Source organism: Lepisosteus oculatus, chromosome 2 (assembly GCF_040954835.1).
Source record: "Lepisosteus oculatus isolate fLepOcu1 chromosome 2, fLepOcu1.hap2, whole genome shotgun sequence".
Classification (NCBI taxonomy): domain Eukaryota; kingdom Metazoa; phylum Chordata; class Actinopteri; order Semionotiformes; family Lepisosteidae; genus Lepisosteus; species Lepisosteus oculatus.
This window is the reverse complement of record NC_090697.1, coordinates 77,677,879-77,704,116: the sequence shown is the minus strand read 5'-3', so window position 1 is coordinate 77,704,116 and position 26,238 is coordinate 77,677,879. Positions and strand designations below refer to the sequence as shown.

The following is a 26,238-nucleotide window of genomic DNA, read 5'->3' as shown; positions in this document are numbered from 1 at the left end:
CTGTGAGGCAGGGATTGAGGCCTGACTGTGAGGCAGGGATTGAGGCCTGTCTGTGAGGAAGGGACAGAGGCCTGACTGTGAGGCAGGGATTGAGGCCTGTCTGTGAGGCAGGGATTGAGGCCTGTCTGTGAGGAAGGGACAGAGGCCTGACTGTGAGGCAGGGATTGAGGCCTGTCTGTGAGGCAGGGATTGAGGCCTGTCTGTGAGGAAGGGACAGAGGCCTGACTGTGAGGCAGGGATTGAGGCCTGACTGTGAGGCAGGGACAGAGGCCTGACTGTGAGGCAGGGATTGAGGCCTGACTATGAGGAAGGGACAGAGGCCTGACTGTGAGGCAGGGACGGAGTCCTGTATGTGAGGCAGGGATGGAGGCCTGTCTGTGAGGCAGAGACAGAGGACTACTGACAGGGTGCTCCTAGTTATCCAGCTGCAACTGTTACAAAAGCCTCTGTCTTGGCCTTGACCCACAGCGCCCCCTGGAGAAGAGCTGAGTACTGTGTTTCTGCTTGATTCAGTGGCTCGCTGCCAGCACACAGAATTATGTTCGCCCAAAGACACCACTCCCTCTTACTTTCAAACCCTCCTACCTCTCTCCCAGAGTTTCAGTCAGTCCCAGCAGGTTCAGATGGGCATCCGGTGTTCGAGAGCTTCTCGTGGCCTCTGTCCTGCAGCACAGCATGAACACCAGCCTGCTGACTGAGAAGTGTCTCCTCTTCGAACCCCGAGCCTGGTGCTGTCCTGCGTCCCGGTGTGTCTCGCTCTTGCTGTCGGCCGCAGGGTCCGGCCGGCCTGATGGCTCAGCCTCTGCTCTGGTCTCCCCTGCTGGTCCTCCTCATGTCCGGAGCGTCGGCACAGGACAGCCCCCGGGTCGTCTCTCCGCAGAACTGCACGCTGGACTGTGTCATCCAGGTAATCCCGGCTCTGCTCGGCTCCGCTCGGCTCCTCCCTTCCGGCTCCACGCGGCTCCAGTGCTCTTTCCACTGTGGTTACGGTAACATCCCTGCTACACACGCGGATCCTTGCTGGCACGGAGCTCCGCTGCAAGACTTCACAGGAAATCGGAAGCAAACTCACAGTCCTGCACAGGAACGTTTGCAGAAGGGATCCGAGTTTCTAACACTTAAGTGAGCGCAGTTCTGACTTTGTTAGCAGGCTCCCTAGTGGCTGGTATAAAGGCTTACTGTGGTGTACCCTGGAAAAACAGGTGAAGTGCACTGAAGCTCATGGCAAAGCAGAGAGCTGTGTGGTGGAGCAAGAGCACCAAGGGAAACAAAGTACAAGAAGCGCAGACTCACCTTGCCCGGGTTTTCTGAGCGCAGTGCTGAGTGTTTTTCAGTAAAAGGGAAAGATATGAGTGTGTTTGTGCAGTTAGATCTCTCTTGCTATCTGTTTCAGATTTTGAAATCCAAATCCAAGGACATGGAATTTGATAGGTGAACATGTTTTTCCAGTATCAACAAAATGCAAAACAAAAATAAGAATAACTACTCCCCACCCACACAGCCCCCTCTCCTGGCTCCCCCAGAGACTGCTCTCCTGCTCCGGCCCTCAGCCACAGCGCTCCGATGCAGAGGTCAGAGCCCCCCGGATAAGGGAGATGCAGTCTGTTGGGGGCCCCAGGGGTCTCTGTGGAGGCAGAGACGGGGTTCCCCTGGTCACAGCCACAGGGCTGCCTGGAACACAGAAGGACAGTGCTTTTGGTCTGGGGGCTACAGGGGGTCCCAGCTGAGGTGATTGCCTGGCCCGGGAATTCTTCAAGTGCATTTCCTTCGCTTTTCCTGTTTTCCATAAGATTCTGGGATAAATACGATGCCAGGTTAAATTCTGGCAGGACGTGCCTGCTGGCTGCATCACTGGAATAACCCGTGTGTAAAAATCCCAGCAAACTCACCCCAGTCACTCACATCAACACAGACATCTGTTTCCAGTCTGCAGCTGGGAACAAACAGCTGCAGCAGATGCTTGTCATATATTCTCTGAGAATGTGTAGGGGGCTACACTGCAGATGTGCCATGATATTCCTGTAATGAGAATTATATCCTGTAACAGTTATGCAGTAATACTATCCAAGTTATAGATCAAACAAACGTATCTTTCTTCAGTATGATAGGAAAAGCCCTAGAAGAACAGCTCCGAAGGCCACACCTAACAGCAGCTTGAAACACCTGCTTTCGAAAGCGTGTTTTTCCAGTTTGAAATTGATCAGAGTGTGAGGTGATTGCCTGCCAGCCCGAGCAGCGGAGACACAGGAGTGTTCAGAGCAGCCGACACACAGACACAAGAGAAACGCTTGCGAGTAGCGCGCCTCTCTGCCTGGAGCAGGTGTACTGTCCGTCTCAAGACTTCGACTCTGTTTCCAGCTGCGAGCGCGCACTCCGAGCAGAGAGAGCAGACTCACGAGCAGTTTCAGTTTGCAGGCTTCAGCGCTGTCTGGCCCGCTGCCCCTGTGTCCCGCAGACTCCGTCTGCACAGAGCTCAGCCTTCAGATGTGAGCGAGTGTGTGGGCTCTTGGCACCATCCTTCCATTGTTAGCAGACAAAATCCATCATTAAATAAAGGTCCACATATCTATTTAAACACCAGTGTGTTTTGTCTCGGTTTTTAATAAAGGGTTAGGGTATGTTCTTGCCTGAGGAGGATGCCGATGTGTCTGAATGTGGGCGATGACTGCAGTCGGAATGGCTGTGAAGTGAAGGGAGAGTCTAGGGCGGGACGGCCCACCGCAGCCAGAACACGTCCACCCCGTGTCCTCCTTCCACCGGCACAGCTGCTGAACGAGCTGCAGGAGGCAAACTCCTCTGTCCATCTGCTTTTGCAGCTGCTGTAACTTGCTGTGCTTCTGGAGTAAATCAGCTTCCGTTTTAAAAGAACCTTGATGGAACCTTAATCCAGCCAGTCACTGGCACTGTGTGGCCGTGATTGATGTGGCAGAGGTGTTTATTTTTCTTGTTAAAAATACTTTCAATACTGCAATACTGCAGCCAACACATGGAAAAGTTCAGATTAGGTGTTTGGCAGGTAAACCGATTTTTCTTACAGCAAGGCTTCCTAGAAACAGATGCCAAGAGTTTCACCACCGGAAGGCATTTGTGAGTCTTGTGCAGGCTCACACACGGAGAAGACACAGCTCTGGAAGTACTGGTGCAGAAACAGCACCTGACGCAAGCACCGTTTTCCATCTGTCTGAGCAAGACCGCAAAATGCCAGCAAGTGGAGGTTTCTTGCTCCTTATTTTCTGAAGCCCATGTGTTTGTGTTTGGTGAAGAGCAAGGCAGAGACACAGGTGCTGGTAAAAAACAATGATTCCGAAATTGTCAGCAGCTTGATTTATACTGTACCTCTGCTTCCTTTAGAGGGAAGATATCAGCATACTTCCTTGACTTTGTAGATCCTTTTCTTACATTTAAAAACCAGTCTGAGCTTTTCCACTTGAGAATGTTGGAACCCTGGGCTTGTCTGCCACACAGAGAACAGATGCCAGATCATGGCAACTGTAAACTGCTTATAAACAGTCCAGACTGACATGTTGTTGCGTTTGAGAACATTTGCCTGCTTAGACAGTCTCAGTAATCTTATTAATGGAACCTGTTATTATGTTCCTATGCTCTTATGCAGTGTTATGTTTTCTGAATTGTCTATGTACTATTTCAATCGACTGTTTGAGGGCTGCAGTATAATTTTACTCTCACAATCATAACAACAATCGGGTGTTGGCACTAAACGTGAATTCTAAGCACATGATTTTTGAGACCTCGGCTCTGTTTCTGCATTCCCCAGTGTCTACAGGAGTATTAGGGCCAGGGGCAGGATTCTCTCTGTCTCAAACACATGGGCTTCGGGCCAGTAGAAAGGCAGCGCTCTGTGTAGATTAGGAAGCAGGAGAGCCTGGCTTGTCTTTGCATTGCAACCAGTCAGGAGTGTAAATGACTCAGGGTCTGGCTCTGGTTTAAAGAACGAAAGGGAAAAGCAGCTTTGTACACGAGAGCAGTGCAGTGAAGGGGAGTGTTTTTTTCACTCCGGGGTTTAGCTTAGCAGGTTGGAGGTGGACTAGCTGCCCAGCACATCAGACAGCGGTTTTTGGAGAGGTGTAGGTAGAGTCCTCTGAAAGAGGAGCAGTGTGCTGTGTGCTAGTGATTGACTCCAGTTTCCACAAGCACTGCGGCTGTGTGGGATTGCTGATGGATATTTTGAAAATCCTTTGTGCAAACAGACACTTGGAGCTTCATTTTAAAGCACAATCTCTTCCTTCCACTAGAGGACAAGCCAGGAAGAGCCCAGTTATGAGCAGCAGCAGCACAGGGGTTGCAGGATTAAAAGGACAGTGTTTGCGTGAGGGTGAACTGGGGTGGACCGGACTGGAAGAGAATGAAAGATCTAGCTTGTGTTACAGGTAAAAGCCACAGGGAGAGTCTCTTACTCTGATCACCATTTATCTCTATTCTAATTCATCTAGAGAAGAACAAACATACATTCTGGGGCTTAAGGGAGTGTCCATCACTGACAGGCTGGAGGAACTGAGTCTCTTTAATCTGAAGGGTCAGTCCCACACTGACAGGCTGGAGGAACTGAGTCTTTTCTGTCTGATGGGAGTGTCCCAGACTGACAGGCTGGAGGAACTGAACCTTTTTCGTCTTTAACAGACTAGAATATGAGAGGAACCTGTTTTCAAGTATTTAAAGGCAAAGTCAGCCCAGAGGACGTCTTCAGTGAAACAAAACTCAGAGGACATGAGAGGAAACAGTGGAGTTGTGTTTAAAACCAGCACAGGAGGCTTTTCTCTACACTATGTTGTGGGAGTCTGGAACAAGCTACCAGCCGCCTCCAGAAACCACTGGATGAGATCTCTGGCTCAATTAACTACTAACGAGCAAAAGGGACAGAATGGCTAACTGCTCTCCACTTAAAAAAGAAAAAGAATTTTCAAAATTATTCTACGGAACAAAAATGTCCTTACAGTGTCCAGTGCAGAATTACAAATCCCAGTCGATTCGCAGCAAATGTCCAGCAAATCTGAGCTTCCTTCAGCGCTGGGAGGAAGGGGTGACTCGTCTTGCACATCCTGCACTGACATGCGGCACGGCGGCTGTAGCAGAGCTCTGCACGAGCCATCAACACGTGCAGCTGTGAGAGTCGTGCGCTGGCTCTGCCCATCGAGAGCGAAAAATGGTCAATTTATTAATCACTGTGCTCATTATGTACTGTACCTTCCTCCAGTTGAGCTTTTAATATGCTGTCAGGGGAGTGCAAACAGTATTCAGACTATAGCTGTTTACATTGTGGTTTCTACAGTTTAACTAATGTCCAGTCCCCAGGAGCTGTGACCTTGAGCTGAGCTAATGCAACTGGAATTGTAACACGTCCACACCTGAAGAAGGCTGCACAGCTGAAACGTTGTGTCTCTTTTCAGCGTGGAATAAACCTTTACTTGTTCCTTTGCAGCCTGCGCTTGCTGACACAGCTCCCTTCTCCAGTCTTCAACTGGAATTGTAGCCAGTGTTGTTTGGCCTTGTGCTCTAGGCAGGGCCTGACACAGATGCTCATGCCGAAGACGATGCTACTCAGGGTGTCATTAATACTGCATTAAGAATCCTAAGAAATGCACGTGTGTCTGTACAGGGGGAGCCGACCTGTGAGTTCTGCCGGGTCAGCAGAGAGGAGCTGGAGCTGCAGCTGGGGGTCAGCCTGCCCGGGATATTTGGGAGTGAGTCACACCTGTACCTCCCTGTGCAGTGTCAGCAGTGCCACTGGTCTGCATGTCGGGCACAGTCTCCCAATTCCCCAGTAAAAACTTAAACTTTTAAAATGTTGATATATCCCTCTTTGTATTAAGAGCTTGAATTGAAGAAACAGTGAGCCCCCAGGACCAGGAGCTGTCAGTGTGTTAGCTAAACTGTTAGAGACGGAAGGTTATTTCAGTCTTCTGAAATAAGACCGAATACAAACGTTCCCCTGTGGTGGTGAAGGGGAGTCCCATTACCTGTAAAGCACTTTGAATGGCGTGTCCAGAAAAGCGCTAAATGTAAAATGTATTATTATTATTATTATTATTATTATTATTATTATTATTATTGTCAGGAAAGACAATCCTGTGACATACGCCCCCTGCAGGTGTGTGTTGCTCACTACCGGAGCTCAGCATGAAGAGATGAAAACTCTCTCCTTCGACAGGCTGTGTTCCTCTGCCCTGTCACTCACTCCTGGGGCTGCACTCTCCCGCTGCCTGCCAGCACTATGTACACGCCCCCCACAACATCACCGTGGAGTTCATGCCCGACCGAGACCCCGCGCAAGACATCGTCACCGTCTCCTGGATGCCCAGCCAATACGGTAACTCATGGTGAGGTCAGAGGTCATTGAGACAGCCCAGTCTGGACTCGCTGAGGGGCAGATCTGACACTTCAGTCACCAGCTGCCTGGAAGGAACAATAGTGCTTTTCCATGGCTGCTCTTGACAGGCCGCACACATACAGAACACAGTAGTCATCTTTATACACACCAGCACAAATAGACTGCAGACAGCCATCGCATCGCTGTCATCAGCACAGCATGATTCTGTCAGACTGCAGCAAACCGTGTTTCGCTACTGCGTGTGTCCAGCACAAGCACTGCGAGGGGCAGAGACCACAGGGGCCCTAGATTGTAGGGGGTAAAGAACGCTGGCTCAGTGGACAGCAGCAGTTATGGGCTGTAGGGTTACAGACCACAGACGCAGTGGACTGTAGGGCTGAAGGGACTGCCGGGGTTATAGTCAACCGGGGTATCACCCTGGCATCACACAGCAGCAGACTAAGTTAATCTTATTTACCTGACTTTTACCTTGTAAGAAAACTGCCCTCAATTTAAGAAAATATACAAACAATAGTACCATTGTTCCAAAAGTGGTTAGCATAAACACTAGGTTCTAGAAGTCACAAAAACATCTAGGAAGAAATAAGATGACTCACACTCTGCAGCATGGCCTGGTGTCTCCTTACCTTTGAGGTCTCATCTACAGCCCCCCTCCCACTTGTGCTTTGTGCAGAGCAGTGCATGCTGGGGGCTGTAGTCACAGGGCGGCCTTCCTGTCTGTTCCAGGGATTGCCTTCCTCCGTGGGTTCCAAGTCTCCATTCGGACCCTGGGCGGGGCACTAGTGGGCTGCCAGCTCTTCCTTTTCCAGCGCAATCTCTCTCTGGAGGTCACGGACACCCAAAGGGTATGGACAGTTCCCCTAGTGTCGTGGAGCTGTTGCGATCAAGTGTTTGAAGCTTCACCTCAATGAGAATTATAAGACATGAACTGACAGGCCTGCTCTCTTCTTACTTGGCTGTATTGGCAACAGTGTAGGTCGTTATCATAACAAGGATGTGAGCAAATTGTTACTCATAACACACATACACAGAATAGTACTCCTGTTTATTTGCAAGATGCCTTTAGACCTGTGCTCAGCAGTGTGTGTGTGAAGGTCTGATGGTCATGCAGGTTTATCGGTCGGACCCGTTCCCAAACCTGGGCCTGCGATCTCAGTACATCGTGACAGTGATGGCGCTGCCCGTGCCAGAGCAGTGGGACAACTTCCACCACAGCCAGATCTTCAGCACCCGCAGTAAGTGTCAGAGCTCCAGAGCTTCAGGGCTCCCAGAGCTGCCAGAGCTGTCCAGGCTCCAGTAGAAAGAGGGAGAAGGGATGCAGGCTGGCAGGCTGGGAGTTAAAGGACAGTTATGGGCTGATGCCCCAGGCCTTCAGCCTCAGTGTTGCTCTGTCTGCTGTCCTTTTCTCGGTTACAGTCCTACCCCCCAACATTTACAGGTACTGTATCACCTGCAGTGTGTGTTAGTTTAAACATGAACACATTTTAGAGAAAAGAGTATCATTAATTACATTGTTTACAATACTAGGATAATTGTTCTTGGAAGGCACAAGGCACAGGAAACTTTACTCTCTGAAACATACCCTTCCTGGGCATAGCAGCTGTGCTCCACCTTGGAATCGAACCAGCAACCTCACAATACCTTTCTTTTCTCCTCCCAGCGTGCGCTGAGAAGATTGGATTAGAGCAGTGCCACAGGGGTAAGTCACTAACAAGGAGACTGTTTACAGTCCAAATTTCATTTGCTGTTTTTCCTTCAGCAAACAGCTTTGCTTCATTTCTTTCTGTCCTGAAATGAATGCATTTACAGCAATTTAACTCCGTTGTGAAGAAAGGTTTTCCATTCCTCTGTTGCCTTTCCAACACAATTCTACTGTACATATTGCATTTCAGATAAAAGCATGACCACAGGTGTCGACAGAAGGAATAAACAGGAGTTTGTAAATAGACAGGAGGCAGCAGAACCAGGGCTTGCTTTCTGAGTCCATGTCGGCTCTGTGTGTCTTCAGACTGGTACCCCAGAGACATCACAGTAACCCAAGAGGGCAATGACATCATCGTGACCTTTAACCTGGCTCCCCCCAGCCTGGGCATCAACCGCTACTTCTCCTGGTGCTCCAGAGGCGGGACGAGGAACTACACAGAGATTGAGGTGGTGAGTGAGAGACTGAACCCCAACTTCCACGCAATCGCTTGTCCCCTGGCACAGCATCCCCTGGGTCCCCCCTGCCTCTCTTTCCTGAACTGGCTCTCCGCAACTGCCCAAACATTTCTGTGCCTGTCTTCGCAGAACTCCTTGGAGAACCAGACACACCACAGCTTCCATCTGAGGGGCCTGGACCCAGGGGCCAAGTACTCGTGTGAGGTAGGTCTTCAGTGAGACGACACAGGTAGCCCGACAGCCAAAACCAGGGGCACAGACTCTCCGAGGGGGTCTTTGGAGCCCTGCGCGTGTGACAGAGAGCGAAGGGGGTGGGATTGCATGAGCCTGTCTGAACCTGCACTTCTCTTCTCTTTTGTTCTCCTGTAAAGATGGCTGCAGACATGTCAGATGCCGTTCGGAAACGTTTTGCCTTCCAGGTTGGACACGTTCAACAAGGTAATTCATGGACTGGAGGCAACTGGCCTCTTCTCCCCCACCCATAGAAACACACCTAGTGTGCCCAGCCCCAGAATCTGAGCAGCCTTTGTAGAGGCCTAAAACCGTCTGGATGTGATAGAGAAGGAGGCAGCGGTGGTACTGGAACACCCTGATGTCCAGAGTGCCAAGGTACGATGTGTTCATCTGAGCCAACCGGTCCAGGGACATCCCTGGGATGCCTTCAGGAATCATCGCCATGTATCAGCTTCCACAGCATGGAGTCTTCTCTCCTCAATGTGTTAGAGCTTGCTGACCTCTGACCTCTGTGTCTCTCCCCTGCCCAGAGTCCTCCCCTGCCACCCCCAGCTCGGAATCCCTCTTCCTGGTGCTGCTGCCCGTTTCCGCGGTGATTGCCCTGACCGGGAGCCTGGTGGTGCTCATCGACAGGCGGACGAGGAAGAGGAGGGTGAGGAAGAAAGCAGGTGAGTGACGGTATTTAGCCAGCAGAGGCAGCAGCGGGGCCGAGAGCTTCTGAGGGAACTTGCCTCGCAGAGTGAGTATCCCTGCACAAGCCACAAGCCAGCTCCTCAAACACACGCTCAGATCACGGATCCCTGTTGTGGCACAATGGAACGCCATCAACGACGCTCAAACACTTCCAGTTACAATATATTCCAGTTACTCGGATATAAGGTCAAGCGTTATTTGGGACCATGTGAATTAGGAAGACAGTAGCATCTGCCTGAAACTCACAATCCACTGCAAAAGTAAAACGGTGTGAATAGCTGAAAAACGGGCAAACCACGTGTTCACGGGACAGCTCCTGGTGTACCAGGAAGATGGGAGGAAGGAGAACACACTCCTGCTGCATGGTGGACAGGAGCCGGCCGACGGTCCCGGTTTGCTTCTTCCTCAGCTGCTTCCTCTCTCCCTCCAGGTGTGCTGGCGGAGTGTGTCGGGAGTGAGCGAGCCGGCGGGATCACTCCCAGCCCCCTGCCCTGTCCACGCTGCCCCCCACAGCTCCTCATGTGCTACTCCAGCGCTGACGGCCCCGCCCACATCAACGCTGTCGTGCGATTGGCTGCCTTCCTTCAGCAGCACATGGCCATTCAGGTAAGGAGAGTGACATCACGCAGGGAGAGTGACATCACGCAGGGAGCTGTACGCCTCGCCAGCCAGAGTGCTTGTACTGCCTGTCTCTCTCCTCTCTAGAACATTTGGTCTTCTTTGTCTCAGTGCAAAGTTAAGATGAACAGAAGATGCGATATTGGACACCTGCAGGATTTGTTGACCTAACTGGTTAGGAATTGATCTCTGAATTTGGGGAGCTCTTATCCTGAGGAAATTTTGCTGAAGTTGTGTGTTGGGTTGTTGTTTCTCAGAGGGTACCTCAGAACAGTGATTGTGTAAAATGGAATTGACTAATTGAATGTATTTCAGAACTGCATTTTATTTCAACTTGGAAGGCAATAATTGTATAAGAAGGCTCTTACATTCGCCCTTCAGTGACTGAAAACTGCCGATGACCTCTGCCTCATAATCACTCGTACCAAGTGTCTTTACCCCTCACACCGGAGATAACCTGGGCCTACAGACTTTCTTTTTTGCTGATTTGTGAGATAGATCAGATGTAACTGCTCAATTAGGACAGTTCGTGGGCTCGAACTGCAGGTTTTAAAGTTCATGCAAAGCCAGCAGGAGCGTGATCTCCCAGGCCTGCAGTGTGTGGACGACAGGTCCCGCCAGCACTGCCTTGTCCTCTGTCCTCACTGGGCTTCCTGGATGATGGTTGGTGTTGACGCCTGATGCGGAGTAACTGCATTAACTTCAGGGTTTGAAGTGAAAATGTACCGGAGCGGCAGTGCAGAGGGGGACTTGCCAGGAGTGTTCAGAAGCAGAGAGTGGCGTCAGCTGCAGTCATGCGCTCTGACAGCCTGTCCTGCCCTGAGCTGGCCTCTCTCCCGCAGGTGCACCTGGACCTCTGGGAGTCCCTGCGCCTGGCCGAGGAGGGCGTGATGAGCTGGCACTGCCGGGGCGTGCAGGAAAGCGACTTCGTGCTGGTGGTGTGCTCCCAGGGGCTCGGCCAGCTCCTGCAGGGGCGCGAGGAGGAGGAGGAGGAGGAGGGAGTGTGGAAAGGGGACGTGTCGACTGCGGTCGTGTCTTTAATCGGAGAGGAGATCGGGCGCGCCAGCCTGCGAGGGCAGAGCCTGTCCAAGTACATCAGCGCCACCTTCGAGCATTCCCGGGAATTGGACATCCCGGGCGTCCTCAGGCTAGCTTCCCACTACCTCCTCCCGAGAGACCTGCCCCTGCTCTTCTCCCACCTGCACGGCGTGGAGCTCTGCGGCCCTGGCCAGCGGCTGCACGTGCAGCACGTCTCGGAAGAGGGGTACCTCACAGTGCCCGCTGGGGCCGCGCTGTGCCAGGCCATCGCTGAGGCTGGGGGGGTGCAGGCGGCGGCGGGACACACCCCGGACAGGAGGCTCTAGCTCTGCACTGCACAGGCAGCATCAGGGAGGCAGCCTGCAGGACCTGGCTAGACTTCTCCAGGACAGAAACCCACAAAGAACATCTTCCCAACGCCAGAAACAACCCAACTGGTTTCTACAAAACCAAACCAGCTCTCTGTGAACAGCTCAGGATCTCCAAGAGCACTGTGCTCAGCCTGGTGCCACAATCCCCAGGAGCAGAGCTCTGAGTATTGCACCAGCTGGGAGAAACACTACAGTATCCAAGAGACGGAGGGATACCCTGTTAGGAGGAAGAAGTAAAGGTTGATTCCAGGCTGAATAGAGAAGGAAGGAAACACGTTTCGGTTCTGGGGCCTTCTTCACACCCAAAGAAGGCTCCACAGCCGAAACGTTGTGTTTCTTTTCTTCCCTTTTCAGCCTGGAATCAACCTTTACTTGTTCCTTTGCAGGCTCCGCATGCTGACGCAGCTCCCTGCTTGAACTCCCCTGTTAGAAGCTTTTGTTTTATCTCCCGAGCTACAGCCCTGAGAAACCAGAATCACATGATGGGAAACCTGAGTAAGTGCAGCACAGCAGTGACACAGGTGAAGGTGCCTCAACACTCTGAACCCCCTGGGCCCCAACAGCACGAGGGGCTGGACTGGAAAGAACAGCTCTCAGGCTCAGGACTCTCTAAAACTCAGAGAGTCTGGAGGATGGATCAAACACTGAGCCGTTCTCTTAAGATCCTGATGAATCTTTCAGGAAGATCAGCCTCTTTCCTGCAGCTGTGAATGATATTTAGTCATCCACTTGAAACTCTTCAAAGGTCAATCTTTTTGACAGGATGATTCAGTCCAGTCACACGCGATATGACTGGGCACGACCCGACCACTTTCTGTTTTCACATTCACCAGTTCTCTCCACTGATGTTGAAATTGATCCAATCCTCTCCCACGTCTGCAGCTGGAAGCCAGTTTGAAAACCTTCTTTTTATTGAGGCTCACTAGCATGGCACCAACCCAGCATCACAGTAAGAGCTCAGCCCCAGAACAGACTCCAACCAAAATGAAACACGCCTCCGAATGTCTTTTTAAATAGTTTATTGTGCTACTTCAGTCATATTTATATATTTACAGACATAATAAAACCTTTCTTCGAGAAAATTTTTTTGAAATGATTTAACAGTCACTTCTTTGGGTGTTCATTTTTAAATACCCCCCTCCCCCATCTTCCACCCTGTCGTTCACAAACACAGACAACACGTGAGACAGCTCAGCCCACCGACATCCCCCTGCTCCCTCGCGTCCAACGCTGAATGGCTACAACAGCCTTACTCATCGAAGAGCACCGGCAACCACTAAATTCATAAATCCCAGAAATAAAAGAACAGCTAACTGCAGAGAAGTGGAGGGGCTGGCCGACCTGTCAAAGGCCGACTGGGGGAACGGTGCAGAACAGGAAGTCAGGCATGGAGATGTGACCTTTGACCCAGAATAAAAGGCCTGCATCATGGCTTCTGGGCATCAGGTGGGCACACAGGACAAGGAGAGCATGGGCGTCTCCTGTAATCAAAGACGTTGACTATCCGAATCGCGAGCAGCTGTTTCACACAGACATGACCAACCAGTGTGGATCACAGCTGCGTTGGCCTTCAGGGGTTAGAGAATTACAAGACACAAACAGACGATTCCACTGCTCTGTAAACGAAGAAGATCTGATCAAAACCCTCACCACACTGCAGGGCAGAAAATGATCAAAACCATTTTCAGCCTTTTACAGGGAGCTACAGTGCAACAGCTGACTCTTCTGCACATCCAGATATACAGAATCACATTAAAAAACTCATTAAAACTTGTTCTTAATCTGTCTGCTACAAACAGAACTGTTACATCTCCAGGGAAGGGAAACAGGACAGGAGTTTGGTTGACACTTTTCAGCAGCACCAAGCTAAACGAACAGCTTGCTCTCCTGACTGGAACCCCTGGGACCAACAAGTCTGACAAATTTGTTTCTCCATAAAAGATCAAATTGCCCACATTGCGTGGTGTGTAGTTAATGGACAGTAAAGAGTAATAAACTCTGGGGCCTCGCAGCTCATCCTGGTTCAATTAGGGAGCAGTGTGTATCAGGACTGGACTGACCATTTCGTGTCAGTGAATCTTTTCCTGAAAGACCAGGTATACACGTCCTCTGCACACGCTCCCTGTTACCAGCTGAGCACAAGGTTACACTGAACTCCATGACTTTGCTTTAAACAAAGGATCTGTAGGTCTTACAACAATGCTTCAGACAGTTGTGTAAAACCACAACTTGACCAAACATGAAATTATAGTTAAAACCAGTCGGCAGAGAGAGAGGAGAGGAGTGGACTGAGATTTTCCAGACTCCTGGGTCATGGCCCAGTCAGGGCCTGAGCAGAGTTTCTCATGAGCCTGACCCGTGGACAGAAACTGACACTGACGTCACCTCACAGGGCTGCGAGAGCAGAGAGATGCTGCTGGTGGCAGCGGGATGGAGTCCCGGGAGAAGAGTCTGGACAGCAGAACAAAGCTCTTCCTCTTTCTCGCCCTCTGTTCTTGTCCTGGCTGGGCAAGCCTACAGTCACACACAGCGCTCTCCGTCTCCAGCTAAGGTCTCCATCACACAGACACTCCCCGTGACGAGCTGCCCTACAGCAGGGAGCTGACAACGTACACGAGCACAGCCCAGGCTTCTTAATCTGTCTAACCCCTTCAAACGATAGTAGTTGAATTTCGCTGATCCAGCCCTCCTGACGATTATCAGCTGAAGAGTTGATCTGCAGCAGAGGAAGAGGGGAGTGAGGATCTGATCCACAGACTCTGCAGGCGTCTCCGAAAGCGGACCCCCTGAACATCTTGGAGCCCGGAGGGGTTCCGTCCTCAGGACCTACAGTGACAGACAAGAGCTGCACACCTGGTTCGCGGGCTGACATTCGATCCCTCGTCCTGACCACGGCCTGGGCCAGAACTCTGACCCTGGGGAAGTTTACAGAAGGCAGCTTGTTGCCTTTATAACACACGAGAAATATGTTTACATCTAGCTTGTTATACATTTACAAAGTAGAATTCTGCAACCCCTAAACTAAGAAAACTGTACCGCTGAAATACTATTACACATCGACATAAATTCAGTTTGTACAGCTCAAAAGGGCAATGTGATGGATGAAAACTGGAAAACAAATGTTGAGACAGCTGCTTAAAAAAGTTATTTAAATTGGCATTGCTGAGGCATCAACCAAACACGAATGTCCCTTCATTACAATTTACAAGACTGAGAACACGCACAGCAGCTCTGATGAGAAATAGCTATGAGCTGCAGATCCTTCAGGGAAGACGGAAGGAGTAAGGATCCCACTTCCACTGAAGTATCTGGACGATTCCCAGTGACACTGCAGCTATCCAACAGAAAGTAAACCTGACTGGAGGATTCCCAAAGTCTCCAGCTGTTGGATACACGGAGGTATACAAAATTGGAATTTGAAAGCTCCTGCGGAGAGAGAGAGAGAGAGATTGCTCGAAAGGCATACATTTCATATTAGTACTGCAAATGAAAGCAAGCATCAGGGATGAGTTTTCAGGGGGAAGTGTCTAAGGACACATCGCCAGACCCTCCTTGTCACGTCAGAGAATCTAGCCGGAGCCCTGAGGTCTTCCTGACCTGACCTGCTACCACCAGCACAACGCAGCACAAGGAACAGGCAGAAACCACTCAAGAAAGGAGATGTCCTTTTATATGAAGAATCCACTTCCCTGTCCTGTAGAACTGTGGTTGTGCACGCAAGAGAAAAATGGACGTTGTTGTGCTTTTGCATTTGACAAGGGGGACAAGGAGGGATTTGCTGGAAACTTGCATGGTGGAATAATCCGATCAATGAGTAACTCTCTCTCTCCTCCCGGGCTGGGTCGGTGATCTCCCTCTCTGCTCTCAGCCTGGCGGCGCGGCAGTATTTGATCGGAGGGCCTGGGGCCCAGGAGGGGCTCACAGCATGGTGTCCGAGGTGCAGCCGCCGCCCAGCGAGGACCGGAAGGCCTGCAGCTGGGAGACTCCATGGAGATGGACACAGGCCCCGGCCACCACCAGCACGTGGAAGATCTGGTGCGAGTGGAACTGCCGAGGAACCACAGAGAACACAACTCATCAGCGTGGGGAGACCCTGAGCACGCAGCTCCAACACCTTTCTGTCCCCCGACCCTGAGCACACAGCTCCAACACCTTCCTGTCCCCCGACCCTGAGCACACAGCTCCAACACCTTCCTGTCCCCCGACCCTGAGCACACAGCTCCAACACACTCCCGTCTCTTGACCCTGAGCACACAGCTCCAACACACTCCCGTCCCCCGACCCTGAGCACACAGCTCCAACACACTCCCGTCTCCTGACCCTGAGCACACAGCTCCAACACACTCCCGTCTCTTGACCCTGAGCACACAGCTCCAACACACTCCCGTCTCTTGACCCTGAGCACACAGCTCCAACACACTCCCGTCTCTTGACCCTGAGCACACAGCTCCAACACACTCCCGTCTCTTGACCCTGAGCACACAGCTCCAACACACTCCCGTCCCCCAACCCTGAGCACACAGCTCCAACACACTCCCGTCCCCCAACCCTGAGCACACAGCTCCAACACACTCCCGTCCCCCAACCCTGAGGCCAACACACTCCCGTCCCAAAACTTGAAAGGCCACAAAACGACCAAAACTCCATTCAGTGATTTCAGGAACTATTCAACAAGCAAGAAAAAAATAATTATACTGAAAAAAAAGATTGTTAAATAACTGTTTATTGATGTCAGTTCTAGTGTGCACCAGCCATACATTCAGAACGCGTTTGCTACTGCTTTGCCCTAAAAAGGCAATATTATTATTCATGCTTACGAAATGTGAAAATAACAGCTTACTGCTGTTATTACCACTGAAACTGGATGGAAATCAGCTTCAAATTATATGTCCTCGGCATAAGAGCGTATTCCACGGAATGGGAGGATCCTGTTCTCCTGCGAATGCGGCAGGAGTGCTGGCTTACGGGAAGCTCCTGTGATGTTGAAATGGCTGACAGGCAACAGAACGAACACGGAGCGCTCCGGGCTAGAGGCTCCCTCAAGATCTTGTCAAGCCCAGACAGCGGCACAAATTCCACAGCAGACACGACAGAGCAAAATTTCTGTACGAAGAAGCTTACAAAAAACCAGGAGATTTTTAGGCCCTGTGCACTAAGTGCGCACACACACACATCATTCTTGAGGTTTACCAAACACCCTTCTTATTTAAATCTTTCAAACGCTGGGGGATGGTGGAGCAGGTCCATCGGTCAGCGCCAGCGCCAGCGCTGGGGGGCGGTGGAGCAGGTCCATCGGTCAGCACTAGTGTGAGCAGGAAGAGCAGGTATCTGGAGGCTACAGAACTCAGTCCTTATGTTTTCAGATAGTTGTATTTATACAGAAAAATGACATCATCTAAACCAACAAGAATAAAAAGCACATAAAGCACAAATGGAGATCATACAAAATGCCAGCCACTACTGAGCTCTTGCTGTGCACATCCCTATTCAGACGTGTTCTTGGATGATCAAGCAGAGTGCAAAACTGAGACTGATTTAAAACTACAAAGACGTCACTTTCATTCGAGTAAATGTTAACATATACATAGCCTTAGTATATTAAGCCAACCACCTTCATGAGGTGCTTCATGAGCGCAACCCCAGCACACGGGCCCCAATCCCAATCCCAACACACCCTTCCTCTTCCCAATCCCAGTCCACGGGCCTGAAGCCAACCCCAATCCCAACAGACCCTCCCCATACCAGCACACGGGCTCCAAACCCAAACCCAGCACACATGCCCCAATCCCAATCCCAGTCCCAACACACTTTCCCAATCCCAGCACACGGATCCCAATCCCAATCCCAACACAACCTCCCGCTTCCCGATCCCAGCACATGGGCCCACAGCTGGGGAAACAGGAGATGTCACTCACCCAGATGTCACACTTGCCAGGGAAGAACCTCTCGGGGATGCGGGCGGCGTACAGCGCCACCCCCAGGATGTAGCAGATGGCCATGAGGAACAGCCAGCCTATCTGCCCCGCCGTGGTGGCCTTGAGGAAGCCCTCGGCGATCATGAAGTGCAGGGTGGGAACCAGGCCGCTGAGCCCCAGCCCGAGGAAGACCCCTGGACACAGCAGGGGGGGAACGCCTCAGTCACACCACCGGGCTCTCGGCCCCGAGCTCAGAGCACCGGGACAGACTGCTGAACCTGAAACTCCTGGACCCCGTAAGCAGCGGCTTGCCGAGACTTTGGGATCAACAGTGCTGAACCGAGGAAGATGCGTCTAAAGGGCCTCTGCTGCTCTTACTCCTTCACACAAGCAGGAGGCGTGTCTTTGCTACAAGGGTTGTGGGAGGGTAGAACGAGCCACCATATTGCAACGAGATCCTTCAAGCAACAGGACAGGACTCGGATCAAGTAGCCAACCAAAAGGCTCTCATTTCTGGAACAGTTCCGAACTTCTAATACTCTAGTAAGTCTCGGGTCTTTGGAGACCGGAGTCTGGTGTTGGAATCCTTGAGTAGCCTTACGCTTTATTTTTCTGGAGAGCTTTTAAAAATTGAAGCCACTGGCGACGTCGCCTGCAAGGTCTAGACGTTTACAAACCCCCCCGATCCTCCACATACGAGGGCTTTTGCACAAGCAACACAGGACAACATAACAACAGAGGTGGAAGGCGACACAACTCTGAGCACTTCAAACCCTTTCCCCCCGTCCAGCTGCTCAGCCCGCAGTCTGTACAACATGCACGGCAAGCAACAGCCCGATCGGTTTCCCCTCTGCCCGCGACCCGCCGGCCCTGCGGCGTCTCGTGCCTCACCCGCGCGGACGGCCCTGTACTGTGGCGTGGCGAAGCGATCCCACTGTGACACCACGATGGCGGTGATGCCCAGGACGCAGATGATCACCAGGTAGATGAGGCGGGGCTGGGGGGAGCAGTAGAAGGAGTAGTAGAGCCAGGGCACGAAGCTGCCCATGATCAGCAGGGCGATGCCAGAGTAATCCAACCTGCAGGGACAGGCAGAATGAACGATGGCCAGAGCAATCCAACCTCCTGGAAGAGGCAGTGAGAAAAACCTCATTTAGAATAAATGTGATCTCTTTTTTGATACAGCTCACGTTATAGTGGCAAAGGCGAGTCTCCACAGCAGTCCACATTTCCTCACCTGGTGCTGAAAACGTCAAGCCTCAAATAAATGTGAGTGAATGTTCATACAGATGTCGGAACTTGTGGAACCCCACCTAAGCTGTGCAAGACAGGATGTTGTGTTACTGTCATGGGTGAGCATGGATATGGGGGGGGTTGTGGGACCATGTGGTTAGCCTTTAAAGCATGCAGGATAACACAGGACTGCTGTCATGTTGATTTAGTTCAGTTCTTTAGTACCAAGAACACGCTTTTCATTTGGAAATGAAAAGACAGCTAGGAAGCAGTTTCTTCAGTCTATCAGTAACAAATCGTACGACTCAAACAGCTGAGACATAACACACAGGCCACAGGTTAGTAGTGTGTGAGACAGCACAGAATCCACAGCACAAGGCAGTTGGTCTGGGACATGTCTTATGGGACAGGAAGTAAGCTAACTGAAAAAATTATGTTAGTCTTTTGAAGTTCACAGGCCTTTACAGAAGACATTACTGAGAAGGCCTTTTCTGGGATTTGTAGGGCTTTTTAAATATGCATTAGCTAATTAAAGTATTACAAACTGCTTAATTAGCATTTCATGTTCTTTGAGGTGAGACAGACCTACAATGCTGACACAGCAAACAACAACTCTGAATGAAACCCTGAGGCTGTGCTGGGGACCGGCTCACTCCTTACTTGGAGAAGGTGCGGGACACTTTCTCGGAGTGGCAGTAGACGGTGTGGAACAGCCAGGAGAAGCAGAGGCACAGCACGGCCCCCAGGAAGAAGACCCCGAACACCACCTTCTCCTGCACCGGCGCCACGAAGTTGATGTTGGGACTGAACATGTAGCCGATGCCCAGGATCAGGAAGAAGAAGAACCCTGTGACAGCGAGAGAGTGACCAGAGAGCCGCTTGACCGAGCCAGAGAGTGACCAGAGAGCCGCTTGACCGAGCCAGAGAGTGAGCAGAGAGTGAGTAGAGAGCCGCTTGACCGAGCCAGAGAGTGAGCAGAGAGCCGCTTGACCGAGCCAGAGAGTGAGCAGAGAGTGAGCAGAGAGCCGCTTGACCGAGCCGGTGGGGAGCTCAGCCCTTCCGCTTGGCCAGCCCAGAGACGCCAGGGTCCAGGCGCGCATGCAACACCCCTCCCTCCCACCCTGCTCACCAATCAGGTGTGTCCAGATGTTTCCCGTCTCCGTGTGCAGCCGGAAGATGCTGCGGAAACAGGCTCGGAACGAAGGCATGGGGGGGCGGTGCCCGTGCAGCAGGAAGTCGTTGTCCTTCAGCCAATCGGGAAGCACGTCATGAGGGATCACCCTCCAACGCCCCTCCCACACCTGCAAGAGCAGCGAAGAGCCTCGTTCAGACACGACCCCAGCAGAAAAGACACACAGGCTCACGGGACAACACATGCTGCCTATAGTCTCCCTAGCTACTGCTTTCTCTCTGGGCCACACCCACTGTCCTTACTGGTTTGCCTTTATCTAACCTGTGAGCTGCTCACAGATGGCAATAAGAGTCTTGCTGCAAAGGTGTTCAGTCCATTTCAGGGTCTCAAAAACTACAGGAAACATCACTGATATCACAGAAAAACAAAGACATGAGTACTGTAGTGTTAATTTCTTCTAAGGTCTCTCCATAGTTATCCAAAATAGTGCTAACTGCCCGATTCCCATGCGACTCGCTCACTCCAGCCTGCAGCACTCCAGGTCTGGCTCAAACCGCTGTGCAGCTGGCATCTCGTTTCCATTTCTGCATATCCGCTCTGCCTCTCTTGGACAGAGGTGGATTTCCCTGCAGGGCTTTGCACTGCTCTGGATTAAGCATCATCGCTACCCTACAGATATCATCAAAATGAGATCTGCTTATGGGCGCGTCACAGCAACCAGAGTCCTCGCAGGGCAAGCAACAGGACCCCCAGCTTGATTCTACCCCCCCCCCCCCCCCAAATCCCTGGACCCACCCCCGACTCCCAGACTCCACCCCCGACTCCCAGACTCCTCTGGCTCTAGGGCTCCACCCCAACCCCGCCAACTGACTCCAGACCCTTGCAGGGCACACTGTAGTATTATTTAATTGAAATGTAAAAACTTTTTTTCGGCATCACCTTTACTTCTTTGCTCAGGTGTCTGTATTTCCTAACTGCAGTCCCAGGGTCCGAAAGCCACCTGCACTCACCACATCTGCCCAGAGAGCGTGGGCCTGTCCCAGCTGCAGGAGCTGGGGCGAGTGCGTCTCGCCTGCCTCCTCGCTCACCGGCCGCAGAGGGCCCGCAGCCCCTGGCCGTCTCCGCAGCCCCTGTGCCCTGCGGCCTGCCCACGCTCGCGCCTGCGCCCGCTCGCTGGCAGCGGCGTGCTCCTCCGATTCAGATTGGCCACCAACCCTGGACTCGGAAAGATTCCTGGGATCGCCCAGATCCGAGCCACGAGCTGCTCTTTTCCCAGACCACATCGCCCTGTGGTCTGGAAAAAGAGCAATCGGACAACTAAAACCACCAATTTCCTTACTAAGTCTAAGTCCGTACTAGTTCTGTTTCCTTCCCAATTCTTCTCCTTAGTTGGAAAACAGCACTAACAAACACAAACCTGCCAAAACAAGACTGAAGGAATTTGTCTTTTTCATATAAAAATGAAGCGGCAGACCTAATTTTCCAAAACAGCCAAGCTACTGCCCTTCTGACCACCTCTTATATCACTGCGAAGCACAATGCAGTCACAGTGGTGATGTCACACTGACTGTGGTGATGTCACACTGGGGCTCTGATGTCATAAACCACACAGAACCCAGCTCCCAGGCCCAGTTCTGCTCACCAAGAGACAGCTCATGTTTTGACTTTTCCTAAGACGTCATGAGTTTTTGAAGGGATAACAATCAGGAGTGTTTCACTTTCAAAAGAAAGCAAACAAGATTTTAAAACAAAACATTAATGACACTACTGCCAGTGGATACCCAGGAAAGTCCTGCTTGACCTGTCCCACACTGATAAAGAACCTCACATGAGTATCTATCTACAGCTGAGGCTTCTTCACTGCAGGTATACATGCTTTTTTAGCACTTTAAGCAGTTATCTTGTAAAACAAAACATCACAACCTGTTTTGTTTTTCTTAAAACACTCCACACTGGCCCAAAAAAACACACACTGCTCCCTGACTTCCTGACCGGACTCTCCCTTGCAGCTCTCTGTAACACCAGGTCAGAGGTAAGCTTGGTCAAAGACGACTCCGCTGGACAGGCGCATTTCGAAGTCTAAACGCAGGGATTGAGCCAAGACAATCAGGACGGCATTTTCTAAAACGCTGAAAGACAAATCTCCCCCATCTCTCTTGCCTTGAACACAAACTCCTCCATCTTCTCCATGGCGTGATGGGCCTGCAGGGGCAGTGTAAGAACACGGACTGGATCCACTTCCTCCTCCTCCTCCTCCTCCTCCTCCTCCTCTTCCTCCTCACTCTTCATCGTCTCGTCTCGGGGGGCCTGAGGCCTTGATGCTGCGGCCTGCCTCTCTCCCTCACCTCCACTCTGGAACAGAAGAGTGGACGAGTCAGTACGGCCCACTAAGTGAGAAGCACTAAATCAACGTGTTCAAAAATCTTCTTGGGAAATCAAGCCTTGTGCCAAAAACGCATTATCAAACTAATTTCACTAATTAATTAATTTCACTCTGTTCTTTACAGCATCTTCAGCAACTGATCACAGACAGATACCTGCTGAAGTCTGAAATGAAAGTGTTTTTTCAGACCTGGCTTGTAACTGAGAAGTACAGTTTTCATGGATTTTCCAGGTATGTTTTAATAATAATTCCTAATTGCTTACACATATATAGTGCTTTTCTGGACACTCCAGTCAAAGCGCTTTACAGGTAATGGGGATCCCCTCCACCACCACCAGTGTGCAGCCCCACCTGGATGCTAGATCCACTCATTTTAGATGATTGGTCTAAAACCTTGGCACCCGAATTCCCTGCCATTTTATGTCTTGCTCAACTAATCCTTAATTATCAAAATGCACCAGGATTAATCAATCAATTAAAAAACTGTTTGGCGGTAAACCTACTGGAAGGTTCAAAGCCTGCAATGGCACTGAGGCCTGAGTGCAGTGAGCTTGAGCCCTGCACCCTGACATGGCTCTGTGGCACCTGGGTGAGAGGGAGGCCAACTGGGCCAGTGAATGACAGAGAGTTCCCAGTTTAAAGACAGATTTCTACAATTCTCCAAACTGAGAAAACTGCAAAAACACAAGGGTGTTTGGAAGACAGCTTAGTGATACAGAGCGAAGAGCCGTGGGGGTTTTCCTGGAGGTATCCGGAACGTGCAGCTCGCTGGGACCAGTGGCACAGTGCTCTCACCACTCCGGGCTCCGCTGCTCCGTCCTGCTCCAGCGGGAGCGCCGGGGTCTCGCCGGGCCCGAGCGCCGCCGTGCCAGGCTTGCAGGGGGAGGCGGTTGCCATGGCGAAGGGGGGGTGATCTCAGGCTGTGGCCTTCCCCCCGGCCCCCCTAAATCGAACCCGCAGGTGCAGCTGCAAACACTCGGCCTTCAACCCTGCGTGCTCCCTCCTCAGTTTCACCCGGTCATCTGCAGAGAGACGGGGGACAGTCACAGACCGGCATCACACCCACAGAGCCCACAGGAGAGCCCCTCCACTCACTGACGCCAGCCAGTCGCAGGACAGCAGAGCTACAGCCCAATCACAGTCACACACAGCACACCGCGCACTGAACAGCACTCTCACACACACACACACACACACACACACACACACACAATACAAACCAGAATGCTACCAGATGCTAAGAAGAAAATACACACTAGCAGAATTTCTGACCAGCATGAGAGACCCTGGTGAAGTACAAGCTCAGTGACCACAGCCTAGCTGTAGAAACTGGACACAGACAGACCTTGCTGTCCAGAGAGGACAGGCTCAGTGACCACAGAAACTAGGTGATACAGGACGACCTGTTATTGCTTTGGCAACAATGCGTTTCATTGAGAGTGGGAGTGTGGGATCAAAGAAGAGAGAGTTTGTTAGGACTGAAACTGAAGCCTTGCACTTCTGCAGCACTCAGATACCCAGAAGCACCTGTGTGAGCACACAAGCAGGGTGTTCAGAGAGGCTGTTGTCAGCGCAGAAACATGTGTCAGACGGACAAATCAGATGGACTCTCACTGAAGAGCAGTTTGATCCACTTGAGCTTTATTTTACAAGCTTTTGTTCAAACTGGAATGAGGAAGTTAAATAGTGTGTCTGGTAACAGTCCTGCTTATAGATTCAAACTGCATTTTTAAACTTAATTAATAAACCTAATTGCCCAGATATGACGTCAAATTGCCTGTTTTAAGGTACTAATCTGCTGCTAAATGGAAACTACCTCTAATCCACAGGACTCTGGACCTTGAAGACTGTAACTGGGTTGCCCAGTCTAACTCCATGTGTCTGTCTAACCACACTGCACAAGGAGGCAGAACGACTACAACAACCAGTAATAAGAGCTGGGAGGAGTCACACCAGCCTGCAACTTTATCAAAGGGAAGAACCAAACTGGATCAAACCGTTATGAGCCAGGAGCAAAATTAGTTTTTATGTGGTTTTAAAAAATACTTTCAAAAAGCACAATAAAAGGCAAACTTCTGAACGTTGTATTACAGCTTGTCTGTCAGTTACCAATAGAAAGGCTGCTCTCTCAATACAGCAGTATGTCACCCCCATAACCGCAGCTCATTACTCCTACCCACAGTAGCAAGTCAGAGCTGTGGCTGCTCAGACGGCAAGGGCGTCTAGCTCCTGACTGGAGGGTCCCGGGTTCAATCCCAGTAGGGGCGAGTGATGTAGCTCTAATCCTTCCAGACGGCTCCCAGGTCAACCCAGCCTGCTTTCCACATGAGCACCAGTACTGGGGGTTAATCCTTCTGGGGTAATAGGCTGGCCGGAGTGTGATGCTGACATCACCTCCACCTCCAGTGTTGGATGGTTGAGAAAAATGGTGGCCCATTCCTCCCATTCCCTATGGGCCCTGATGGCTTGAAAAGAGGACCTAACCTACCTAGGAGTAAGTCTTCTGTATCAGCTCCAAAAAAAAACTCCAAGAGTAATTCATCAGTGGTTTCTTAGCTTCAGATAACCTACTTCTGAAGCTTTTTGATGACTAGATTGCCCTTCATACAATACTGCTGCAGTTGTACTGGGCCTTTATTCAGCAATATTTATTATAACGCAGGCTGGGCTGCGGATCACCATGACAAACTGATTTCAGAGTTAATTTAAAGGTACAATCACTCAAGCTAATATACACACAGCTCTCTTGAGGACACACGTCTGAACACCTCCTGTGGTTTATTACACCCAGTATGCCAAGAGTCAGCACCTGCAGATTTGTTCACTCATCTGTGACAGAAGGTCAACATGATCCCTACCAAGTGAAGCATGTAGTTATAGAACAAACACATCATCATCAGAGACCATAAAGGCGTCCTGGGCCACTGCTGAAAGAGAACCAGTTGTCTCCCACTCTCTCGAGTCTGTCTAAAAGTCCTGCTTTTCTCTCCCAGTGCCTAAGCTCTAACCACTAGCCCACACTGCCTCCCTCTCTCTGTCCCAGTGCCTCAGCTCTAACCACTAGCCCACACTGCCTCCCTCTCTCTCTCTCCCAGTGCCTCAGCTCTAACCACTAGCCCACACTGCCTCCCTCTCTCTCTCCCAGTGCCTCAGCTCTAACCACTAGCCCACACTGCCTCCCTCTCTCTCTCCCAGTGCCTCAGCTCTAACCACTAGCCCACACTGCCTCCCTCTCTCTCTCCCAGTGCCTCAGCTCTAACCACTAGCCCACACTGCCCCCCCCCCCCCTCTCTCCCAGTGCCTCAGCTTCAACAGCTACCCCCCTCTCTCTTAGTTTAAGATGAAAATTTGAATTGGTTGTCCAAGAAACACAGACTAAAGCATCCAGGTGGATGCTGCACATTGGTGGAGGGGAGTCCCCATTACCTGTAAAGAGCTATATAAGCGTAAGCAATTATTATAATTATTATTATTAAAGAGCAGAGACTTAAAAAGTATCCCGGTATTAAATGCTGTCAGTCACCCATTCAATCGCTTTAAATGCATTTAGGGACATACAGATGCACGGACGAGGAAACACAGAGGAGGAGAAGCGAGCGGAAGATTTTAAAGGCGTCATTTAAAGAAGATACAGTTCTCTAAACGCACGCATAGATGCATACTGTATATACAGACACTGCAATGAAATTAACACGACTTGGGCGAAAATAAACATTTCGAAAGCAGTACCGCCGCTTCCCCCCTTTTGACACAACAGGCGTTGTGAAGCAACAGCAGTGCGATGAAATATATTCAGACATACCGTGGGCAAGTGTGACAGCTGAAGGGAAAAGGGTGTTTACAGCGCTTGGAACTACCCCTCAATACGAGGAAATTGTGTAAAAGACAAGTGACGCCCCCGGGTGAGGCACCGACCGACGGGCAGGAAGGGTTTTTGCACAGACCTTGTCCAGCGAGGCTCGGCGCTCCGCGGCGAGGACGAGCTCAGCTCGGACAGACGAGGGCAGCGACGCTCCGCAGCAAACAACAGGCAGGAGCACTTCCGGGTGGCCGTGCTGGCGGAGCCGGCCGGCGATTGGCTGGACGGCGAGGCGACGCGGGACGGGATTGGCTCG

At 51.1% G+C, this 26,238-nt stretch overlaps 2 protein-coding genes across 11 annotated transcripts; one reads left to right on the top strand and one right to left on the bottom strand.

The window, feature by feature from the left end:
• Positions 1-790: 790 nt before the first annotated feature.
• Positions 791-11,714, top strand: LOC102687324 (interleukin-17 receptor D). 3 transcript variants are annotated; one of them, XM_015340803.2, is made up of 12 exons: positions 791-907; positions 5,615-5,699; positions 6,167-6,325; positions 7,073-7,191; positions 7,458-7,581; positions 8,007-8,045; positions 8,355-8,500; positions 8,636-8,710; positions 8,878-8,944; positions 9,271-9,408; positions 9,864-10,039; positions 10,894-11,714. In XM_015340803.2, exons 1-12 carry the CDS (start codon positions 791-793, stop codon positions 11,413-11,415), a joined length of 1,767 nt encoding a protein of 588 aa, XP_015196289.2. In that variant the 3' UTR covers positions 11,416-11,714. The 3 variants fall into 3 exon arrangements, with proteins under 3 accessions (XP_015196289.2, XP_015196299.2, XP_069041036.1); XM_015340813.2 differs by lacking the exon at positions 7,458-7,581 and having other exon boundaries at positions 6,167-6,335; XM_069184935.1 differs by lacking the exon at positions 791-907 and having other exon boundaries at positions 5,621-5,699; positions 6,167-6,335.
• Positions 11,715-12,462: 748 nt separating this feature from the next.
• On the bottom strand, positions 12,463-26,179 carry LOC102687532 (adiponectin receptor protein 1-like). 8 transcript variants are annotated; one of them, XM_069184968.1, is made up of 8 exons: positions 26,068-26,179; positions 22,919-23,145; positions 21,901-22,092; positions 19,738-19,909; positions 19,269-19,455; positions 18,267-18,454; positions 17,376-17,569; positions 15,279-15,507 (listed from the first exon to the last, which is right to left on the bottom strand). In XM_069184968.1, exons 2-8 carry the CDS (start codon positions 23,018-23,020, stop codon positions 15,379-15,381), a joined length of 1,164 nt encoding a protein of 387 aa, XP_069041069.1. In that variant the 5' UTR covers positions 23,021-23,145; positions 26,068-26,179; the 3' UTR covers positions 15,279-15,378. The 8 variants fall into 8 exon arrangements, with proteins under 8 accessions (XP_069041050.1, XP_069041056.1, XP_069041082.1 ...); XM_069184974.1 differs by lacking the exon at positions 15,279-15,507 and adding an exon at positions 16,166-16,855; XM_069184977.1 differs by lacking the exon at positions 15,279-15,507 and adding an exon at positions 16,166-16,795.
• Positions 26,180-26,238: the final 59 nt, after the last annotated feature.